Here is a 25,098-nt window from a genome sequence, read left to right on the forward strand (position 1 = left end):
TTACTCGGCATGATACTGCGTAGAATTTGCATCCTTCTTTACCATTCGTCTCCAAATCGTCGTACCGACCTCAGTCCTCGATCTATAACCTATCCAATATATTTTACCATCGTTATCATCCTTGGTATCACTTTGCTAGTTAGTATTGGCATCCTCCTACACCATTTATCCCAGTTTGTATTAATCTTATCCATGTCTTTCACAAGATTGACGACGTGGACCTGTATCGGTCTAGACTGTCCCACGCCTGTCTTATTTATATCGACATGATAATATTGTCGAAATAAATTAAAATACATATCTAGTAAACGCATGCCTTATTTACACTCAATAATTAAACGAGTAAGCAGTTTCCCTGATGAATAATACTACAAACATCAAAAAGTGGAATCATCACGCCGAATATGACACTAAATATAACAAAGTAACTTTTAAATTAAATAATCCAGCAATTTTGTTCCTTAATAACTTCAATATCGTTAACGAAAAAAAAAATCTAAAAATTAAATACGATTATGATCAACTGTTACGCACCTGGAGATTCTGAGATGAATAATAAGGTAATTACACCTGTAACACTATTAATAAGGATTAACTTACGATAAACCTTAATAATTACCTTATTTGTGACATTACAATATTAATAACACGTGGTATTAGGATATTTAACGTCACATTATATGATGGATATTGTCTGTTGGTGGTCCTCGGTCAAGATTCCTTAGGTTTTATGGTGAGACAAGTGGCTTAGCAGAATAAAGGGAAGCGATGGTGAAAGCTGCTAGCTAACCAGACTGTCAGTCAAGGTGACAGACAAGGTAAGCCGTAGACGTCGTGTTTGACACTAAGGATTGGCCTTGATAAGAAATGGGGACAAATGGAATGATTAAGTAATGATTTTATTTGGTATGCTTATGCACCAAATCCTATTTTGACAATAATCTGAATTTAATAATTTGCTAAAAATATGTTTCATAGAGTTACCTATCCTAATATCAAATAAAAAAACACTGAATATAATTGAAATCCATATTTTATTCCCAATAATTGGCTTCTTTATTTGTATTTTCACACATTTAGACCAGAAAAACCCTTGATCTAGTAAACAATTAAACGAGCTTAACAAACAATAGGGCATTTTATTGGCCGATAAAGTATTTTAATTGTGCGGATATAGCTGTTCGTATTGTGCAATTAATCCTTTGTACCGAGTCGTTCGGTCGCAATAAAATCCATCGTAAACTTCGCAAATATTCCACCTGTTTTCCTACAATGTTTCTTCTATACTTTATACTACTATATACTATAAATATTGTATCAGAGGGATTGATGGAATGAAAATAATTCTGACTTTATTAATTAAATGATTTCGGCTCTTGATAATATATTTTATAAAACTGACTGAAACCTGAAATTTCCTATAAATCTATATTTTATAGCGTTAAAAATATTTAAATCCTATAACAGTATTTAATTATTTTTTTGTAGATTATTTACTCATTAAACAGTTTTTTTTTAACATAACCTGCGTGCCTCTGGGCGGGATAGTCTCTATGCCAAAACAAAATTTTTAAAAAATTAGATTTTTCGAGAATCCTTAAAGCCTACACTTGTAGGTATCTTTGAATTGATTCTTTAATGTCTCGTTTGTTTTAAATTTCTTGGTAGGATATAATAATAATAATATCAGCCCTGTATTATATACTCGCCCACTGCTGAGCACGGGCCTCCTCTACTACTGAGGGGGATTAGGCCTTAGTCCACCACGCTGGCCTAGTGCGGATTGGTAGACTTCACACACCCTCGAAATTCCTATTGAGAACTTCTCAGGTATGCAGGTTTCCTCACGATGTTTTCCTTCACCGTTAAAGCAAGCGATAATTCACAAAGAATACACACATAATTTTTTTAGAAAAATCAGAGGTGTGTGCCCTTGGGATTTGAACCTGCGGACATTCGTCTCGGCAGACCGTTCCACAACCAACTAGGCTATCGCCGCTTTCTTGGTAGGATAAATAAATAAAAAAGACATATAGAAATTGTTCAGTTTAATGCTTCGTTTACAAAATGCGATTTATCTGTATAAGTATAGGAATTCTTGATCAGTACAAAATGTTTCGCCTGCAACAGCTGTGACTGTTTGAAATATCAAAAAAAAAAAGATTCTCTCAATACACTACACACAATAAATACTTCAATGATAAAATTGTATAAGGATATCAAACATTTTAAAATATTTACAAAACGTAAATTCAAATACGAAAATTATACTATATCACAGTCACTAGAGAAAGATGAAAAACTAATGCCTACATTAAGTTACATGGCAGTCTATTTGTAAACACATTCACAAAAACTACAAACATAGCCGTCTATCACACCGTCACGTAACATTTCGCACATTACACCGAAAGCTTTTAATAACGTTCAAGTGATAATTCCCCATAGATAAAAGGAATTACATTATTTTTGTACCGTTTAATTATATAAGTTCTGAATATAATTTCAAATATTATTAATTATTCTTAATTATTCATTCTATGTAGATTTCGATTTTAGACCTAATTATTAGATCATTTACCATTTCAATTTTAGAATTTACATAACTTGTTTTTACCATTCCCAGTTAAAAAGGAAAAATTAATGTGACGGTGTTATAGTAACCCTTCTCGAAACACAGAAACCATTTATAATATGTACACTATTATTGCTCGAATTACGTACTAATGATATAAAAAAATTAACTCCGATAGGTATGGCCCGAACAACCCGATGTGCCTGAGTGGTTCGTGAACGCATGCATTTCTCTATACGGCGACTCTCTGTGGACAACGAATGGGATTGTAATTGCCTTTTTGTCTCGACAAATTGGCTGCACTGACTGATGGTACTGATAAACGAGAGTGGACAGGCTCGTCCATTTCAATTGAGACGGGCTTACGAAGTATTACATTTATACACTGGCATCGAATGAATCAATAGGATGAGGTTTTTGTCATGCGTATTGGTCGATATTCCCGTACTATAGGTTTCTATTAATAATACTCAGAATATTGATGATGTTGATGCTTAAATGCTCAATATCTATGCTATTGTCGATAAATAATTAAATATTATTTACCCACTGTTATCAATACATTTAAAATATAAAGACTAGACATATTTTTATATTTACCTTTCATACGGAGGCGGAGGCAGTATATCGCACAAATTCATTCTACAATTTTCATCGCTCCTTCCCGCACTGTTATATCTCTGATCTTCATTTTGTCTAAAACTATTCTCTCTCCCCAACCAATGCCATTGGGGATAGTCATATTCAACTTCAGCCATCGCCCACTCTTTATTACCTTCATGATGGCTTGATGATCTAGAATGTTCTATCTTACAGGATGGACAATCTTCAATCGACATGTCCTGTTCTTCATTACATTTAGTCATTTCGCTATAATCTTTAGTTAATGTTGAACTACTACTTCTACAGCACGTTGAACATTCTTCATTAGAATATTGATTACTATCTCCATAGGATCTGACCATGCTGTTATCGTAAGAACCCGGACTGACTGCGCATTTCATACAAGAGTCTTCGGCGTCTGTATGATCCTAAAGTTAAAGAAGTAAAAGTTTTATTAATACCATTCCTACGTAATAAATACCTACGAAAAAATAACAATAACAATACCTGGAAATTCAGTTCGGTGTAAATAGCGCTCGAGGCGTAAGCCTCGGGTTGAATTCTCCGATGATCTTCTTCGGATATCGGGTTTAGGACATTTGTATGTTGTGGAAGACTGTATTCTGCCTCTATAGCCATTGTCCCAATTGTGTGCCCACCTATAACGAAATTGGTTTACTACTATCTCTTAAAAATTGAATATAATTTTTTATATTATTATTGAGATTATCTATATGTATTATACTTACCATGTAAAAGGCTTTGATGGCAATTCAAAATTTCTATACTAGGCTCAGTTGTGCCTTCAAATACAGGTCTTTCTCTGAGCCAAACTGGCTCTTTGCCCAACAAGCATTGCTGAGCATTAGCTATTGCTGTTCCTGTAAAACATTTTGGTACTTCAAATCCATCCTTACTATACATGTCAATATTGTTACGTGTAAAATTCTGCGCCGAGTTACCAGTTGGATTCTGATTCTTTCTTTGTTTAGAATGACGTCTCCTTATGTAAACAATAATGCCGGCGCCGGCGAGTATTAACACTAACAAAGTTAAGCTCAGTGCTAAAAGCCAGGTTTCTTGGAACATTGACATTATTGCTTTGTCGGTGGCGGGTTCCGTTCTGAAACATAATATTTAGATTTGAGTTGAAATCTTGCAGTAATGCGATTCGAAATAACATGATGCAGCAATAACTTACTGGACGTAATGCCGTTGAGACTGTGTGGGTAGCATATGAATGTGGGTGGGAGGGCTGAAGGGTCCGTGACCACGTCGGGTGACGGCGGCGGCGCGTGCGCTGTACCGGCCACCGGTCCTTAACGAGCTCGCCTCGGCAGCACGAGTGCGCGGCCCCAATGACATCTGACCCACGACACGGCCACCTGTCGATCCTCCTACGCGTACTTCGATCTAGAAAAAGTATATTTAGTAAGATACAATTTAAAGAGATCAATAGAAAATGTTCGGCCAGAAGTACTAACCAAATATCCTGAAATTTCGCCATTCCACGCATATACAGGGGGTGGGTCCCACCTAATCCAAGCCGACGTCGCATTTATCACTCCAGCCGTTACGCTCTGCGGAGGCTCGGTTGGAACTGTGTACAATATAGATGCAAATATAACCATTAGTGTTTCCCGTTTCCGACAATGAAATGGTTTTAAAAATTCACTTACCGTCTTCTTGTGTGAACCCTGTTTTCAGATTAGATGGTTTGCCTAACAGTAATTTGTAAAATGGCATTAGAAATATATCGTATTGAGCGTAAGGTAACAGACCCGTTAGAACGTGACTGGAAGATCCACTATTGTGTACAGTAGTCATTGTAAAATTTCCATACTTTCTAAATTCTATTAAATTATCAATATTTGTTTCATTGGAATGTTGAACACTTTGTAAGTCTAAATATTTTCTATTCATCGATGTTCCGTTGAACCATATCTTAACACCTTCTAAGTATTCGTTGTAATCTGTCATGACCTAAAAAGAAGTAGCATGTTAAACGTTATTATCAATTTTGTAATCTGTACAAATAGAACGTTTTATTTACTTACGTCCCACACTATTTTTAGAGTAGTAGCAGATATCCCTTCGACTCGTTTCAACGATAGGACATCCTGTTGCAAATAACGGCGAGCTTGTACTAATTCGTACTGTGTCATTGGAGGGTAGTTTTGCGGTTTACTTAATTCTGGGTATTGAGATGATGTTTCTAGATCACCAGAGAACGCGTTCGCTTCTCTTTTCAAAACCTTAAAAATGAGAAGAATAAAATACTGGCAGTTCAAAAGAGCACAACATAATAAAGTTAATAACAGTACCTGCAAAGTAGCCGTATGCAAAGCACTCCCCGCCGCACTCACTGCGACACATGTCAACCTTCCCGCGTGCTGAGTCATAACTCGATTCAGATATAGAGAACTTGAGCCGTGACTTGTTTTCGGAAATACTAGTTCCTGCGTAAAAACCCTGTTTAAAAACCTGTACTGAATAACAAGAAAATATTACATATATAGAAACTTACCTGAGATCCTTCCATTGTCCAAAACACAAAAGGTTTTGGTATGCCGTCGGCTTCACAAGGAAAGGACACTGCTTCTCCTTCCCATGCTGTTTGATCAGACGGCACGCGTGTGAAATGAGGTAGTGCTAAAAAGATTAAAAGCGGTCAAATATATCTAATAAAATTACTTATTTTAAACACGAGAGCAAAGCGGGGGCGACCCGTTCGACTAACTGGATTTCTGCGTAGGGGAAACACGTAAAGCAAATCAATATTTTACTCATTATTGAGATATCATATTGGTGCCATCTTTACACCAAATGAGTTTAGGTGGGAGTTAAGATTACTCGGCTTTGGGAAAGATCCAGTTATCAATGGGCACAGGTTAAGTGACAAATATGTTATGATGAAAACCATATAGGGCCTATTTCACAAGTTTCAAGTGAATTTTAACTGACAGTTATCGTATTATATAGCTATGACTTTTTCATTTGGTCGACTTATACCTATATTTGAGCGACGAGTAAATGGACTCAGCAGTTGTAAAACAAGCCCTAACAATTCGAAATTTTTGCTTGCATATAAATAACTTACAATGTATAGTGAGTATTGCACTAGCAGCGCTCGTCCCAGCCTGACTTTCAGCTCTACAAGTATACACGCCCGCATCGTTCGCCACTACCCTATCTATCCTAAGAGATCCTCGACGTATAATCGCTTTCGATGACAAAGCACCTCTATCACGTGACCATGTCACCGACACATCTGATTCTGGTGAGACCTAAAAAGAACAATAAACGTGCTGTAATTAAGTTGAAAATAAACAAGCAACGTAATAGGCTATAAAGGAATCAGTTACTTACTTGACAGTGAAACTCGATGTTCTGGCCTATTAAAGCCGTTATATTATTAGGTTTCACTAGAAAATGTGGTCTGCGTAAGACGAGAAGTGTTGCAGGACGCGATTGCCTTTCGCCTGCCACGTTTGAGGCCACACATCGATATACACCGCTGTCCGATGGAAGACTTTCCAAAAATTTCAAATGGCCTCCGTCTACTATTGCTATTCTAAAAATATATTAATCTGATTAATTAGGGTAAAATAAGTGAAATTATTATGTAATAATGTTAAAGTTAAGAGACGTGTAGAGGAAACTAGGGCGAGGCCTACGCCGCAGAGGTGACTACGGATAATTAATTAAATTAAGTCACAAAACTTTCTAGGTATAATATTAAATTTTAAATGTAAAGCTAGGAGTGGAAATAAAGGCTTTTTCCAATTTTCCAATTGCCAATGTGCAATAAGTATACCAACCCTATTTATATTTATTATTACTAAACACTGCATAAAATGACCTGGTTACCCAAGTCATTAAATATTAACTCTCAACATGACCAACATTTACTATTTACACAATTTCAAAATGGCAGAAATACACAAAATGGCGGAAGCTATTCGAATTTTCGCATACAAGTCACCTACAAACGATTCAGTAAAGCTAACTAAACAACATAATAAAATTCTATATATTTTTACCTTCCATTTACTTCTATATCTAATGTATGACCGTCTTTAATCCAATGGACAGACGGATCGGGAACGCCTTTCGGCGATGAACACTCTAATATCGCCGGCTCTCCACTCGCTACTTTGATGTCACGAGGTTCCGTTCTGAATTCATCTCGCAGGACTGAAATAGAAACTTTAGGCTACTGAAATGTTTCGTATATACGAAGTTTGATTAATACAGCCATGTTTTCTAGTTATTCATGTTTACCTAAATGGGTATTTTAAAAAGAAAAGATAAAAGACCAAATCACGACAAAGTAATTCCAAATTAATTTTGTTAGGCTTTCTTAAAATTAAACTTTTAGATGTAGACAATACTGAAATACTAAACTGCATTTACTAAAAACAAACTAATTATATACAACAAAATTTACTAAATAAACTGTTAAAAATAGAAAACATATAAAAGTTAATAACAATTAATGCGTAAGAGATTTGATAACAGACAAAACAAAAGAGAAACAAAGATAAATTACCGGCAATCGTAAGTGTGGCGTTCTTGCTAACTGCTTCCCCAACCGAATTGCGTGCGACGCACCAGTACACACCCTCGTCGTTTTCCTTCTTTCCTCGCATGGCCCTACAATTTGCGACATTATGAATCTTACTTACTCCACACTCCAGTCACACTAACACTAAATCATATCTAGAACTCCAAATGGTTATTCCTGAAACATCTATTGCATATGAATTGACATCAGCGGGTGGCAACCGGATATTATAACATTCTTTATGGTTAAAAGATATTTATATGTTAAACATATTGGATGATACCATAAATCGTATTCGTGCATTACGAAGGATATTATTTATTCACGTATCATAGAAGCCATTATGTTAAAGGAATTTTGTTGATGTGAAAATATTTTTATTGCTTATTTTCAATTATGATACATTAGTAAGCAAGTTCAAAAGTATAGTGATAATGTTATTTTTATTCATGTGTTATAGCTAACACGCTCGTTGCACGTGTTAATGTAATTTAACACGAGTCCAGTAAATTCAGCCAAACTTGATACGACTTCGTTAACAAAATAGATAATCGAGGGATATGCAATTAGTTGATAATAAATTGAATTTTACCAAAAATAAGTACTTTACCATAAATAAATAACTCAGTTGCTTCACTGTCCCGAATTTGTTCAGCCTAAATAAATGTTTGTGTCATTGAAATAGTGTTTTTTTTTTTTTAATAATTACCTAAGGAATAACAGTCCATCTTCAAGCAATACTCTATGGGGGTGATCGTTCGGTGCAAGGGGTGCGCCATCTTTGTACCACTGTATTGAGGGTTTCGGTTTCCCTTCAGACACACACCGAAGAGTCGCAGGTTCGCTTCTCCCAACTACAGTGTCAGCCGGATGCTCCTTTATTCGTGGTGCGCGACTTTGTGCTATATAAAAATATATTACTCTTTAACAAACAGAGATTCAAACTCTGTTAAAATTCGCAAAACAATAGCATGATTTAAAATAAATATATAAAAAAGTCAATTATTACTTTTTAAGGTTTAGACACTTCAAATTTGGCTTAAACTACAATTTGCCAAAATTTTAATTCGCACACGAAAAGCGAGCATCAATATTATTTTGCGCAAAACATACACAAACCAAAAGAAATTAAACAAGTTTTAACTCTACTAATACAAGAAAAAGCAGCGCACTTTTTACAATAAAAAAAGCGCTTAACAAGCCCTTATCTCGGACAATATTTTCCCACTTACCTCTCGTCACACAGGGTAAAGTGAACAAAAGATGCAAAAGCACCACACTCTTGAACTGGTTCCACTCTCGTTTATCTGTTTTAATTGGCCCGGTGAGCATGCTTGACACAACTGATTAACGTCACCACACAATACACCACATACTTGCTCTATACAGTTCAAGTAACTTTTCATATTAAAACATCGTTGGATAGTTTACGCGGAGATCGCGACGTGTTCCGAGCGCGAAGCGACACAACCTCCCCGTCCGATGTCCTTGGGGTTACTGGCCCCCCCACTCTAGATGTCATTTCGCGCCGACTCAGTACCACTCGAGCTTTTGCATAGCTTGATGATAATGATTTTGGGCAAAGCTTTGATGCATCGTCTACGTTCTTTAATTGTCTCTTTGTATGCTGCTTTATGCATATTAGCTTCGTTTCTTGTTTCTCTCAAGTGTGTTGTAACTCGTTATATTATTGTTTTTGTTGTATAGTATAGTATTGTGAATATAATCACATTGCCACGTTTTGTCAGGCTGAAAGGTTCTATAATATTAATGTTAATTTGGAATAATATAAAATAGGAATATATTGATATCAGTTTAGAATAATCAACGATGTAAACTATAAACTTGATTATTGTTTTTGTTCCACAATGTAGAGACCAGCAAATAAAATCAACTTGCATAATATATAAATTAATACGAAACACAATATTATGGGAGAACATTCCCATGTTCATTTAAATTTCGAATTGATATTACATCTTAATATAATTTTGTTCAGTTCATATGCTCGAATCAACTACGACAATAAAAGTATATTGCTATATACCTAACCTTATAAAAATCCGACATCCAAAGACAATCTTTGTTCATTTCAGCAACGCAATTAGTAGCGGCGAAATTAAATAACAACGACAACGTAAGGCCAGATTGGCGTTATCTTAACTTGGGATTCAACGCGCGCCTCCGAACGTGTCAATTGGGATGCTGAGCACATGCGAGTCACGTGCCCCTGCCTAACTGTTTTGCGGAGAACACAGAAATACCCTGATGAGGACACTAGATATACACAATTTTCCTGGTTTTGTCATATTCTTGACTAATGTGATGGCAATATGGCAATACGTACTAACAAAATTGATGAAATATTACGTAATTTTTTTGTATCAAACTATCTTCTGTAATTTGGCGGCTTTGTCTTATAATAATTTTGGACATACTATTGTGATAGGGTTGATAGCTGTTAGAAATAATGTTAACTAGAAAACATGTTCTTTCTTTCTAATTTAACTCTTTTGGGTTTTGTGGTTCCTAGACACTTAAATACTCTGACGAGGATTGTAGATAAAAGTAGCTTATAGAGGTAAAAATATTATTAAAGTTTTTCAATATAATGTATAAAGGACTATAAGTTATACGATGCGTTATGTGAAATTCATAATACCATTACAGAAGATACAAATTATTTTTAACTAGGCGTGTAGATTATTTGAGATTCTTACAATTATTAAATAAGTACTTATATCGTCTTATTAATATAAATCAAATCCTTTCCCTACCAACCAAAATAACTAATGAAACTAACCTCAAATTTATCCTCCAAAATTTGCCCCCGCACTTTCATTCATTGAGGTTTGATCCCAAGACCGTTCAATTTGCTTATACATCCGGAGCAATCGTTCGCTAAGTCAGGCACTATGTAATCAACGTATCGGGCCGCACAAAGGAGGCGCCCTTCATTAACTCCATTCTGCTAAAATATTCATTAAGTGTAGTTAGTAGATTAGTTAAAGATAAAGCTAAGATGAGACGAAACTTTAGAGCCATTTTGTAAACGATTCTGCTGAAAAGTTAAATGAATTTTGTAAAATTAACAAGGCCTAAAGTGGACCGAATTTTGTCAGAATTTGTATTGTTAAACGATGTTGAAAATTTTCCTCAACTACTTTAGTTTCTATAAAATAAATTAAAAGAACGGTGTTATATTTCTGGATTCAAACTTTATCGTAATTTTAGCTCTTTCTACGCTTTATGAGTAAATTAGATTATTAAATTTAATATGAATAATATGAAGTACATTATATACTGAGCAATTATTAAAAGTACCCAAAAAAATTTAGCTCGCTTTAATTCAAACCATAATCGAATATTTTTCATCATATTCAGAAGTCCCAGAATAATTTCATCTCAATTCAACAGTGCACTGTGAGACATTTTAATCATAAAAAAACAATACCGCCAGTAATCGCTGGTTTATGGATATCGTAAAATAAAGCAGTTCCTATTTATTTCCTCTCGTCCAGCGTCACGATCGCATGCTGCTCACGTAGTGCGGACTGCGTCTCAGGTGAGATACAGATCATCGGCACGTGCCGCTTGTCTGATCGAGCAACGATCCGAACTATTGTGCAATTTACACAAAACAAGAGTGCTGACGGTGATGGACGTTTCAGATCAGTTTTAAACGATAAGGTGTTTTGGTAGTCAATATTTAAAACAGATTATTGAATAGTGACCACTTCATAAGCATAGTTGTATTACGTGTGCGAGAAGACTTCTCTGAAGTCCTAATAGAACGAAAGGTTGTTGTGATAGTCAATATTTAAAACAGAATATTGAATAGTGACCGCCTCGGTGGTATTTTTGTATTACGTGCGCGATACGACTTCTCTGCGGTCCTGAATTCGAATCCTAGGTCTTGCAAAGTGATACTGGGCTTTTTTGATGGGTATCTTCGGTGTCTGAAATTTGTTCCCGATATGATTATAGGCTCGTCCCCTATTACATGAATACGGAATACAAATGCGGAAAGCGGATGTCCTGGTTGCACCTCTGCCTACTTCTGCCGGAATAAGTGTGTAATGTGTGTATATTTCGTTTATTTAATATTTTAATCAACCTACTGATGTTTAACTTGAGGTATTAATTTAGCATTAGTAGTTTTTGAAGTCAGCGTTATTTTTGACTACCATTTAGTCAATCGATAGAGTTCATGTGTTAGGTATTTACTAACAATTTGGTAGACAATGTTCCTACTATAATACTTGATGCCAATGAAAGACCAGATGCAGATACATTCTACTACTAAATAGATATCTGCAAAGTGACGGTTACAATAAGTGGTTATTAGTATCGCTAAGATCGAAAAAATCTTGCGATAATACAAAGCTTGGTAGTACAGCGATAGGTATACTTGTTTATTTTGCCGGCAAATTCGTATCATGTACTCCCGAGGCCTGTATCCTACGAGTCTAGTGATATACTTCAACGTCTGAGCTGGCATTGTCGCCCGTTGGGCTAAGTGACGAGAGATCACAGGACTATTTGTAAAGATGATAATGCAAATTAAAAACTTCATAGAAATTGAAAAGTTAACGAAAGAGTTTTTGACTAATATTGTACAAGTGATTGTATTTGGCAATATCATACCTTTTATGGCAAACATTACGTACAACGAAATATAATAGGTGAATGAGGAATAATAAGGTCTGTACGTCTACTTTCAAACGAAACATTGAACCTCTTAAAGTGCACATTTTAGTTAAAAAGACGAGGACATAAAATTCAGTCTGAATAAACGATCGGCGCTAAGTATAAATCCTCATCGGTATGAAACAAGTCGGTATCGGACAAGCGCCTCAGGGGCCACTAATTCAATCAATTGGCCTACCATAAATAAAACGGCAGACAGTTTGCGATATCAGACACGGTTCCACACGTAATTGAGAAGCAAGTATACGGACGGCTTCGAGCGACAAATCAATTAAGCCCGGTAGAGATAAAAAGGATGCATTACTTAATAATTTCACTTAAAATGAGGATCTTTGGACGCTGTAATACGGTGGTAACTTTGATGCTCCTTATCTTAATTCTTACAAAGTTTCTCTTTATTAAACGAATCAATATCTTACCTGTCAGAGGACACCAAGAAATTATATTATTACTTATTTCAATATTGCTGTCGGTTTAATTCAGAACCATTATTTAATTCTTCACGTTGCAATAATCTACTCACGTGCTGACGTACAAGATTGCCTTTAACAAAGCTAGTAAGTGAAGTAGCTGTAAGCAAACAAAAACAGCACGTTACAAAAACAAACAGGAAATAAGACACCGATGTCTAAGGGGAGCTTAAGGACTAATCCCTGTTTTTGTTGAGGGTGTCTAACAAATGGCAGTGACAGTACAGTAGAAAATTAATCGTGAAAAATCTCTTGAACCGGGAGACGTGGGATAAAGCGTCGGCGTTAAATCGCGCCACGTGCGCTGTCTATCACCAGTCGCCAGCGCTGGGCGTCTGCCAAAGAGGGATTAACGCTGCACATTTTATTGTGCCAGTGTGATGCAGTTTTGCCGAGAAGTGGAAGCGAAGGGATGTTCTTACTTTGCATTTAGGAGGATTGAGGATTATTTTAATACGGTTATTTTCTTCTGAGCAGAATTCAGCAATGGTTTAAGTTCTGAAGAGTAGTCTTATATGTTTTTTGCGGGGAAAAACACGTTATCGCTACCGCCATTTGGGGAGTGAGTGGAACGGTTATGTTGGTTTCACCCGTCTTACGGCCCAATGTTGACACTCGGGAGTATTGCATCATCCCATGGACCGAGTCCCTGTATGCCCAATACCAGTATACCAACCAAAACCCGCGGTGGCCTTCATGGGCGCATACGGAACGGCCCCGGAGTATCTCGAAGTACTAACGAAAAATAATGACAACCTTTAAGTATTGCCATATAAAAATAAACACACCAACGTCGTAAATATTATAATATTAAATGAGATTAAATGGATTCAAACTCCTTTTTTTCAAGTTAAATTATACCATCAAGAAAGATTACAGAAGTCACATCCACAACAACTTTTGTCTCGGGATTTGTTATCAGACCGCTCCTACATTACAGTTATCGCAATGAACAATGAGTAACAAATTAGAGTGGTCTACCGCAGGAAGTTATCTCGGCTCCGATGCGTCATGCAGTCCCTCACTCAAATGTCTCGCTTATCTGTTTCAGAGCTTGATGCAATCTGTTTGAGGATTTTAAATCTTATATTTGTTTTTTTTTGGACACAAATTAAAAAGTGTTTTATTTATTGGAAAATGTATTTTACGTAAAGAGAAACTTATTAGAGATTAAGATTAGGAAAAGGCTTTTACTAAAATGAGATGCAAAACATATAAATAAGTACTAGATAAATACAATTTAGTCAAAGCGGACCTTCCTCTGTTTGTAGATATGTTTTCACTTCACAATTATAATAGAAGATAACTTGATTACCAATTAATTGGTAAAAGACAATTTAATATAATCGGTACTGAAGTCAAAGCTAATTAGAACTCATGTTAATGAGATTTGACGTAAAAGTTTAAAGTGATTGAACAATTTATAGATTCTTTTTATCTTGTTTTTTCACAAAACGTGCCAAATCGTGCAGTGAGCGCTCTCAATACTGTAAAGAATAAAATTACACACGGAGCGTTGAAAGGATTGAAGGGTGTTCTAGACTTCCTACCTTAGTTAAATATCTAAATATCCTGATCCAATGAAATAAAATATTGGAATTTTAATCTTTAAACCAAAAAATAATGTAGTAAAAATGTGCTGTTTTTTAACCATGACCTTATAGTGATGTAGCGTTTAAGGGCTTAAACGCTACATTAGTATACGGTAGATGAATGATATATTCTCTTAATTTTCCACTGGATTAATCCATATCTTCGTGAATACAATTCATATATTAAGCGTATGTGTAATATTTATTAAACCCTTTCATGTTGATATCATCATGCGTGGAAGGAACGAGGGCTATAATTATGAATAGATAATTATATATAAAACAGCGGCTATGCCACTGAACAATAATACAATAATATCAATCCTTTATAATATAATGTCCCATTGTTGACTACTCTCTTCTACATAGGGGTTAGGCATTCCATCCACTACGTTGATAATGCGGCTTGGCAGAATTTATGCACTTTCAATATTCCTAACCTACAACTCTTAGATTGCTTCACCTCAATTTTCTTTACAGTTTACGGACAATTTTTCCAAATTTATTATAGTATCCCAACCATTTATTGGTCAATAGGTATCATGAATGATATCTTTTGTAGCAGTGCAGTGGCTACAGTGAATAACAAATAGAACTGTATTACATAAACATTGAATGTTCTTATCTTTTGCCGTAACGTGTCGCCTTCGCTCCCGTTGCTCTCATTTCGTGGGTGTATTCTGTTGTGTGGTTTATTTTCGAGTTTATAATAATGTAAGATGGACATATTTTCAAGTTGTATTTGGGGAAAATATTGTTTCATTAGAATTCCTTACGATATAGATGTGGATTGTTTAATTTATATTTTTAAAGCAATAATTTACCAGCATTTAAATTATTACTTATATTGTTGGAGAAGGCTTATATACTATAGTTACTAGTGGACTTGTGGCTGCTGCTGAGGATTTAAATGATAACATATTTGCTATGCCCAACACTTAGTTACGAACCTTTTCATGCATCGAGTTTGAGGGTAATGATTGTAAGGCATATCTTATTACAAATTTAATATTCGCCATTAAAAACTAATATTATTTTCGCATTTGCAATTATAAGGCATACGTAATAACCCCGCGGGAACCTTACACGATAACGGACTCCCCTAAATACACACTCTTGCAACATTTGTCTCGTGTGTTATCTGGGACAAGTAGTTTTTTTCACGACGAACTAAAAATTTGCTCATTTTTTATATATCGCATAATTCTTGCTAAAAATTATAAGATTGTAACAGCTTATTAGTGAATTACTTTATGCCTGTTATTTATGTTTTGATATGACGCGATTATCGTCATCGTCGATATGCGCGTGATTATCTAGTATCGCTAAGGCGGGGCCAAGTTTCCTTTTTCAGGATTTCCAAGCATAAGATAGTTCAGTTTTGCCGTATCATGTTGCATTATTGCTTTTTACGTTTCTGTGCCGATGCCTCCCAAATGTGTAACTAGTTATGCTGCAACCCATTTGACTTTTCACATTTCAATAGGATCGATATCTTTAAAAAACTTAAATGATATGAGGAAGAATTTGGCAAATACGTGAATTCTAGTGCAAAAGAAGTTTAAGTATGTACCTGCAAAATTTTAACTTAGTAAGCTTTATATACCTTATGTTGGTGTTTAGTTTTCACTATGAGGCGAGGAGTAGAATTTTTCTATTACGTTTTGCACACTAAAATAATTTTAAGTATATATTTCACAATAATTTGAAGCGGCGATAGCCTAGTTATGTATGGAACGGACTGCCAAGACGAATGTCAGCAGGTTCAAATCCCAAGGGCACACACCTCTGACTGTTCTAAAAAATCATGTGTGTATTCTTTGTGAATTTATCGTTCGCTTTAAAGGTGAAGGAAAACATCGTGAGGAAACCTGCACATCTGAGAAGTTCTCTATAGGAATTTCGAAGGTGTGTGAAGTCTACCAATCCGCACTAGGCCAGCGTGGTGGACTAAGGCCTAATTCCTCTCAGTAGTAGAGAAGGCCCGTGCTCAGCAGTGGGCAAGTATACCTATAATATAGGGCTGATATTATTATTATATATTTCACAAAATTCCTACAAGTATCATTAAAAAGACCACCTCCGTCCGCCCTTATGTAAACGCACTCATAGATAAAAACTCCTCCATCATGTTTATCATTTTTGCCGCCGTGTGCAAAGACGTCATAAAATTTTATGATATGAACTCTAAATAAATGAGGGATAAGAGTTCGGGATTACCATACGTGTTTACCCGTTACCCGGGCTCTCGTTAGAGAAACGAGTTCCGTATATCACAGCTACAATGCTTTACCAAGATTCGCACGTAGGACAAAATATGTATGATTTACCAAACCTAAAAGATTTTCGGAATATAAAGTTTACGAAACATTTGGAATTTAGATAGTGGTCAATTTAAATGATCTGATATTTCACATGGTCCTAATAATCGACAAGAAAAGTAAACAATTGATAATAAATAACATCAAATACATCTAACTTTCACATTTTCTCTGACTTCAGCGTTTCATCTATCAGTAGTCGATAAAAACTTAACTTACTTAAGAACATTCTAGAAAGCACGAACATTGAAGACACTGGTTACAAGAAGGATAAAATTAATGGAATAAGACAGGATGTGATGACTCGGGTATTAGTCACAATTGCAGCTTTATTTTATGAACCAAGGAAAAGATTTGTTACAATTGAGAAGATAAATGTAATAGTCTTGTTCAAAGGTCAAACTTCCACAGGCGATGCATTAACTTCACGTATATATTCCTTGTTACTGATAAATTGATTGAGATAAAATTGTAGAATATGTGTATAAGCGTTTGCATATCTATACTAAGTACTTTACTATGTTAGTTCTTTATCGAAGAATACTAACGCTACATTCGTTATCTTTAATAGGTATCGAACAAGGGGAGAAAGCATTAAATGAAACGATAGAAGATGGAGCATTCATCGAATGCAATCAGTGAGGAATTGCATTATGTGCAATTTTAGGAAATAAGTAATTCTAATATATATCTGATGAGGGGTAATCACCAATCATCTCTCGTCAGTCGACATTCTATCGGACCCCACTTCACTCACCACGAGGTGCAGTGGCGTCACTTTGCCATGCACATATAAAATTAAAAAAATATAAGTTCATAATATCATTTTTGTTGTATGATTTCTTATTTTTAAGCGAATTTTAGACATTGAAATAAAACTATTTACGACTGAGTCCGCCCTGTGACCATGAAGGCTGCAGGTCTTCGAAATTTCGGGAAAAAATAAAAATATAGATAAACGCGATAAAATTCATAAATAGTTTAATTTCAATATCATTTTTGTTATCATAATCAAATAAATTATATTTAAAATATATATTTGAGGTATGCGGTTCATAACACACTCCGTTTATAATATATTATACTGAAATGTTTTATGCAACGAACAATAGCAATACTTACGGGCATAATCAAAGTAGAGAAAGGTAACATTACCGTTTATTTTCATGATTCACAAAACACCATTGTTCGGGCAGATACCAGTCGATCCACCTTCGACGGCTTTCATAAAACGGGACTAGAGTTCCCAACATTCTACCGGAAGAGACGGAATGGATTCGGACTAATACACGTACCCTTCGTGCCATCCCTCGCATAAAATAGAAAATGCCTTCGGCCCACAATTTCCGCCGTCGTCCCTATTGTCTGGCTCCGTGCGTGCAACCCTTCACTTATTAAACAGACTAACATTCAAAAAGGTGTGATTCATTCGATTTAAGTCGATTTATTACGTGAACAATGTAACTCTTAATGGAGTTTTGTTTTCAATTTTAATTATGGTTCTCGCTTCTAAATTTTTACCCCTAATCCAGATTTTTTTTTGGAAATTTGCTTAAATTTCACTTCCAACATCATAATGGTGTATTTAGAATCTTTTTATCTGTGTTTTTACTTATCAATTATTCTTATTATAACAGAGTATCAGAAATAAATAAACAAACATTCCTCATGTAAAATCCGTAAAGAAATTAACAATTTGAAATTTATATGACGTCATTCATAGGTTCTATGATATGCAGCCATTTTATCAGCAAGATCTTAAGTTTCTAAAATCCATAATAGATTTAAACAACGTTGTTCACCGAACAGCCCGAGCTGACCTTTGGCATTGATACTCATTACATACAGATTACACCTACTATTCATACAGTCGTGATTCACAGAGCGTTCGAGACACATCTTTTACAATATTTATAAAAATGCGATTATTCGTGATATTTTGTTTGCTCTTGGCTATAATAACGACAGTGGTGGGTGAGCATTTGATCATGGGTGATACTAATAGTAATCGGCAGCTAATTCATCACACAATGGCGCAGTATCATGCCATACCAATGATGAAGAGGGTGAAGAATGTGTTTTATAATAATCAGGAGCAACGAATAATCAGCGTAAGTATTAATTCCTCAATAAGAATAATGCATCTAAATCCAATATTTGGAGTTATCGAACACCCAACAAGTCATTAAAAATTCACCCACTAAAATCCTTTTGAAATTGTTATCAAGTTTGAATGAAAAGGAACAGTTAAAATGTTCAATGTACGTGTTTTTTAAAGTTTTTAATATCTTATTTCTTTTCATAATAATAATATCAGCCCTGTATTATATACTTGCCCACTGCTGAGCACGGGCCTCCTCTACTATTGAGAGATTAGGCCTTAGTCCACCACGCTGGCCTAGTGCGGATTGGTAGACTTCACACACCCTCGAAATTCCTATAGAGAACTTCTCAGATGTGCAGGTTTCCTCACTATGTTTTCCTTCACCGTTAAAGCGAACGATAAATTCACAAAGAATACACACATGATTTTTTAGAAAAGTCAGAGGTGTGTGCCCTTGGGATTTGAACCTGCGGACATTCGTCTCGGCAGTCCGTTCCACACCCAACTAGGCTATCGCCGCTTCTTTCTTTTCTTTTCATACATCCACCAAATTCCACAAATTCTAGTTATATAGCCTTTTGAAATCTTTCGTATGAATGCTTTATGTCGATACCCAAGTGCAAATCAAATTGTCAGGGCAGTGCGACCATCAAATATTCAAAGTGTAACCGATTGTGCGGCTTACCGAATGGCAGCGACTGAGGTGGTGCTTCTAAATTATTCCTTGTATTTACCTGGTCAACGCGGTCTGTGAAATTTAAGTCGTGTTTTATTCAAAAATTTCTTATAGAGGTTTAGCGTATCGAGACCTGGTCAATATTTTGTTGCTAGCGGCAGTTTCAGTGGTATCTGCATATCTTTTCGTGTTGTATTAAGAAACTTCTATATAAGTTCACTTATAAGTTTGCTTTTTATGGTTAAATAATTTTAGACCCCATCTCACTATTATATATATTTTTTAATTTAGCATATTCATGTGAGATTGAGGTAATGGGCGGCAAAAACGTATGCAGACCGATACGAATGTTGATTATATCACTCTTACTACTTTTTGTATTTAAACAGTGAAATAAGAATATAGTTTCTCAGAAAGCTATGATAGTAAATGCTTTAAATCATTGAAATCTACCGAAATTCGTAACATAACTTATGCCCATAGAAGAAGTTACGCTGTACTCGTTTTAGTTATACCACAAAAGTTTGCGATGAAATCTGACAAACCTTAGATACGTTCTATATTATAAAGTTTCATCTGAAACTAAAATGTATGAAGTTGCTACTTCTTTGCTCTGACTACTGCTGCTGTAAGACTTCAATAACAAGCAATAAATATTCAAATTTAGAGTAATGTCTTGTTTTATACGTTTTGCAACCGCGTTGTAATACGCACCGCTTTATAAATTATGTCCAAACTGTACACGACATTCTGTCTCCCCGTCTAAATATGGAAATTACCCTGTTTTATGTTTTCATAATCATTAGCAACTAGCAAATGAGGTAGCAAAATGCACTTTGTAACTTAATATTTAGGATCTTGCATATTTCCTAGTATTTTGTGTGAATAAGCTAGCCTTCTACTCACATATAGATACCACATACCTTCAGGTTTTATAGCTTATTAATTATTTCCAGTTTCATTATCACTTTACTGACATTTGAAAATAATGGCACTTGGCTACATTTCTATTACAGGCTGTTTATTTTAGCATTCATAAACATTAATATTCGTAGGAAGCATTGGTTCTTGAAATATACTAATTAGGTATTTTAGTGTCGTTGATAATATTACAGCTTTGGGAAATTATTAAATGTTATCGTTTCTTATGTTTACGCAAATGTTAGACATTAAAATTAAACTATTTTTTGGGGAGGACCCCCCCGTGACCATGAAGGCTGCAAAGCCTTCGAAACGTCGGAAGAAAACTAAAATATAAGAAACCGCGATAAAATCCGAAAAATAATTTAATTTTAATGAACAAATGTTACTTTTGAAAATTATACAAAAGTATTGATGTCTCTAAATCTGATAAGTTATCCGTATTGAGATAATTGCATATAAGTACATAGTCCATAGCGAATTCCATTATTTTACGGTACGACTTCTGTGCTGGAGTCTCGGGTTCGATCTCCGGGCCGGGCAGAGATGAGTTTTTCTGTTCAGTATCAGCCTGGAGTCTGCAATTCATGCTCGATGTGACGATAAGCTCACCCCTATCAAATTATGGGGAGGATTATACACGGCAGAAAATAGGTGCACCATTGGCGCCTCTGCCTATCTCTTCAGGGATAAAAGGCATGAGTATTTGTGTGTGTCCACATTAATTCCAAGTTCTCTTACTAAACTACCTTGTCATTTTGTTAACCTACCTAAACTTACTATTTTGATTTTCAGAGCATCATGGCCTACGACAACCTTAATTCAAAGGCGTCCGCTACGGTAACCGCCGGTGGCATCGGATTCTCCTACGTCAACATAAGGCTCAAGAGTGAACGTGGAAAAGGATTGGACTATGACATTGGGATATATTCTTAATTTTTACAAATGTAGGGTCGATTTTACTATCACTGGACAGAAGTTATTCTAATAAATTATAATCTAAGTATAAAGGTGAACCTATTAAATTGTTTTGTTCATGTAAGTTTTAATTTGTACATATCGCACTTTCAGAATGAATACTGACATAATAAAAAATGCGATAGTGGCTTTGATCAATAAAACTAGCATTTTTCTAATTATTGATGAAAATCACTGTTGCATTTTTTCTGGCCAAAAAGTGTCCTTACTATTTCCCCCTTTTTTGATTCGCGTCATTTTTATAATATTACACTTCAAAATATTAGATTTTAATTGTATAGATGTATGATTGAAGCAATATCTTATACACTTCATTTAGATTAAAAATAATATATTAAGTGCCTTTTACCAATTTACCAAAAAAAGAAACTGATTTTTGTATAATGTTAATTTAATTCTAAAGGTGCGATATTATTATTCTATGAAAAACTTTTATCTCAAGACTGAAAAGGCTCCTAGTAAGTATTCCGATTGACAGGCAGTTTTTTCATGAACTGTGGAAATAACCACTTAAGCAAAAGCCACAAGAGGTGCCACGACACAATCGTTAAACTGTAGGCAAAAGTAACAATAACTTTGACTTACTCTCAATATCTAAAGTAAAATATTAAGACTGAATTGATTCAAACAGAAGACAATGGTGACAAAACGTTAATTTCAATCAATAAAATAAATGTTGATCGGAAACTCATTCAATATAAAAGTGATCAGTATAACATAGGAAATTAATGTATTTATATTCTAAATAAAACTATTTTTTGTACGGACCAAGTGGCAGTAACGTCTTGATTTACCCTTTTTTTTTATTTGAATTTGGACCTTAAATGAAACATCATAGTACCTATTATTACTATTATTGTTCTTTTTTATTTACAATAAAATCTTCCTTATCAATCTAGTGTGGCCAATTAAATTAATAAGTTTGTAAAGAATTCATTATATTATGTAAAATGGAATGCACCTTTTAGATATCTACGTCCTGCTTATTAACAAGTTTTATTATGATTCCAATATCTATGTATAAAATGAATTAATAATTGTAACTTCTAATAGGTTGATGTTTATCATTTCTTTTTTATTTACAGTTGTAAAAAAATTAGGTAATTAGCGGGCATATCGAAAATCATATTTCGAATTTTATAATCTGTATTGTCTTGACTTTGCAAAAAATCCCCCTTTAACTATTTTAAATAACTACATACACATTCACGTCTTTTATTTCCGATGGAGTAGGCAGAGGCACTGAGGTACTGTACCCACGTTCCGCCGTTTGCATCCCGTCCCATGATGTGATAGGAGGAAAGTCTATCCACATATCGGGCACGAATTCCAGACTCCAGGCTGAGACTGAGCAGAGAACCCCAATATCATTTTGCCCCACCCGGGATTGAACCCGAGACCTAAGTACTGCAATTGTACCGTAATACAACTACGGTACTGAGGCAGTTAAATAAACATACATTGTACAAAAGTCTTTATTCCCGCTCAATAAACTTAAAATTATTAAAACCCACGATACATTCAATAGGACAATATTGGCAATAAGCAAACACCTAATTGCTCCAACTCTCTATATTCTAATAAAACTTATACCCATTCACAGTTCAATTTCAAAAAGAAACTAAGTAATAAATTTATGCATATGTTACATGAAGCAGGAAGCAGCATACCCGACACGTCAAGTGGCTCCTTTCTAATATTTCATAGGTAAAAAGGAAAATTGTATCAACGCAGAAGAGTGGGATGTGACAGCGAATCCAAATTGGAGTCGACATGCTTTTAGCGCGTCTCGGCCTTTCGAGAATAGCGGTAGAATAGAATCACCGCGCCACCTCGCTCCAAGTTTTTACTACGACACAAGTTATAAGGGTAAAGCAGGATTTAGAATAATTTTGTGTTTTATTCAAGGATTAAAGAAAATGTAAACAAATGTCTAGCTTTGGATTACCTTCTCTATAGTTTTTGATAAAATTTTAAAATGTGAATAGGATATTTGAAACAGAGGTATTCTTCGTAATTTTTGTTTTGCTGTGAACTTGAATGAGCGTAAAGTGATATAATAAATCTGTCTTAAGTCATCGACTTAAAGCCGTTTCCAATAACCGATCCCAATCTAAATCTTAAACCCGACTTTTAGAATGAACCAATCAGAATAAATTATTTGTAAGCACGGCAAAAATAACTGTGTTTGATAAACAAGATCTTGTGATTGATGATACATTTTTGAGGTAGATTGAAAAATGCTAGTGGGATTATTTATTGAATTCTGCGATAGACATTGTAAAGTACCTGACTAGTATTATCACTTAGGTTAGGTAACGAGTCTTCTGCCACGTTTCCAATCACAATACAATCGATCACAATACAAATTTTACAAAATCACTAATCAGATATTGATTGTGCGACCCGAGAATAAAACCAGAATATTGTCGCCCTCACAACAAAATTATGAGCCTAATCGAAGGTTAATTTGACATATAGCATCTAAATCATTTGCGACATTTGTTAACTTTGACACTGTGGCAGGATCTTATAATTTGAACCACAAATCATCCGTCCCTCCGCTTGTAACTATTACAAGATCTTGTTTACGACGAGCTACTTCCAAACTTTAAGTACCTAACGCAGTTTATAAGTTACTGAATGTCGCATCTATCTAAATACCTCTTGTTATGACTTCAGTGAGTAAAGCATTATAATTAATGACTCAATTAAAGACCTCTTTGAAAATTATAATTAGTTTATTTACCGTTATTATTAAAGTTCATAATTAAATTGTTGCTTTATGAAGGCAACTTTGGAATGAGTATCAAAGCAAAATAGAGTCATTAGTAGCTGTAAATTTATGTTTATATTTACGTAGTGGCTTTATAAATTACAATCTCATTTAATGTAGTAAATTTGAAAGTTGCTCACGATAATTGCCTGTTTATATATCATGGGTCTTTGATTTGTCAAGAAAACAAATTTCAGTTTTCTATCCTAGTGCTTTTTATCTTTCCTGGTATTGGTGATTAAACTTGATTCCTAATTTGTGATGTTAATTGAAAAATTGCTTCCTGACTAGTAAAGTGACGGATTTGTTATTTTATTTTAGATGGTAAACTGATTGCACTGGTGGTTTATAAGGACAGTATATTGAATATCATTAGACACTGCCTCGGTTGCGTAGTTGTGTTGCGTATGCGACTACCGCTTTAAGGTCTCTGGTTCGACTCCCAGGTTGGGCAAAGTGATATCGGGTTTTCTGGTCAGTATCAGTCCGGAGTTAGGAATTTGGACCCGGCTCGCCATCATATCATTGGACGGAACACATTTGGCGAAAAGTTGGTGTCCCGGTTGCACCTCTACCTACCCCGTCTAGGATAAAGCCGTGATGGGTGTTTTTGTTTTTTTTTAGTTAAAATTATAATGCTAACTAAAGAGACTGCATCCTTATATCAGTTGGTAAAATTATACAACTTATCTTTAGTGTAAACCATCTGCACCTGGAAGAAGCCATTTTTGGATCAGTCATACTTATCTTATTAGGTGTAAAAATTATAATCAGAGAGCTTACCATACTTAAGGTATCAGGGTAG

The 25,098-nt window shown here is 35.0% G+C and overlaps 1 protein-coding gene and 1 long non-coding RNA gene across 5 annotated transcripts in view; one reads left to right on the forward strand and one right to left on the reverse strand.

Moving 5' to 3' along the window:
• Positions 1-2,033: 2,033 nt before the first annotated feature.
• LOC115445026 (netrin receptor DCC) overlaps positions 2,034-25,098 on the reverse strand; it is a 38,753-nt gene continuing 15,688 nt past the window's right edge. For 2 of the 4 annotated variants that reach the window (XM_037440996.1, XM_037440995.1), the window contains 17 exons: positions 10,549-10,716; positions 8,978-9,494; positions 8,455-8,647; positions 7,731-7,834; positions 7,222-7,375; positions 6,548-6,752; positions 6,279-6,465; positions 5,706-5,830; positions 5,503-5,637; positions 5,236-5,433; positions 4,858-5,161; positions 4,663-4,778; positions 4,380-4,591; positions 3,928-4,301; positions 3,686-3,837; positions 3,176-3,606; positions 2,034-2,822 (listed from right to left, as the gene is read on the reverse strand). In XM_037440996.1, coding sequence (XP_037296893.1) covers positions 2,741-2,822; positions 3,176-3,606; positions 3,686-3,837; positions 3,928-4,301; positions 4,380-4,591; positions 4,663-4,778; positions 4,858-5,161; positions 5,236-5,433; positions 5,503-5,637; positions 5,706-5,830; positions 6,279-6,465; positions 6,548-6,752; positions 7,222-7,375; positions 7,731-7,834; positions 8,455-8,647; positions 8,978-9,077 — 3,072 coding nt within the window. In that variant the 5' untranslated portion in view covers positions 9,078-9,494; positions 10,549-10,716 and the 3' untranslated portion in view covers positions 2,034-2,740. Of the gene's footprint in view, positions 2,823-3,175; positions 3,607-3,685; positions 3,838-3,927; positions 4,302-4,379; positions 4,592-4,662; positions 4,779-4,857; positions 5,162-5,235; positions 5,434-5,502; positions 5,638-5,705; positions 5,831-6,278; positions 6,466-6,547; positions 6,753-7,221; positions 7,376-7,730; positions 7,835-8,454; positions 8,648-8,977; positions 9,505-10,548; positions 10,717-25,098 lie in introns of all 4 variants that reach the window. The other 2 variants (XM_037440997.1, XM_037440994.1) reach the window with 2 other exon arrangements.
• Positions 18,719-23,599, forward strand: LOC115444697. The gene is made up of 2 exons (XR_003938752.2): positions 18,719-18,949; positions 21,335-23,599. It is a non-coding gene; the product is annotated as an uncharacterized LOC115444697 (long non-coding RNA).

The sequence above is a fragment of the Manduca sexta genome, chromosome 21 (genome assembly GCF_014839805.1).
Source record: "Manduca sexta isolate Smith_Timp_Sample1 chromosome 21, JHU_Msex_v1.0, whole genome shotgun sequence".
NCBI lineage: Eukaryota > Metazoa > Arthropoda > Insecta > Lepidoptera > Sphingidae > Manduca > Manduca sexta.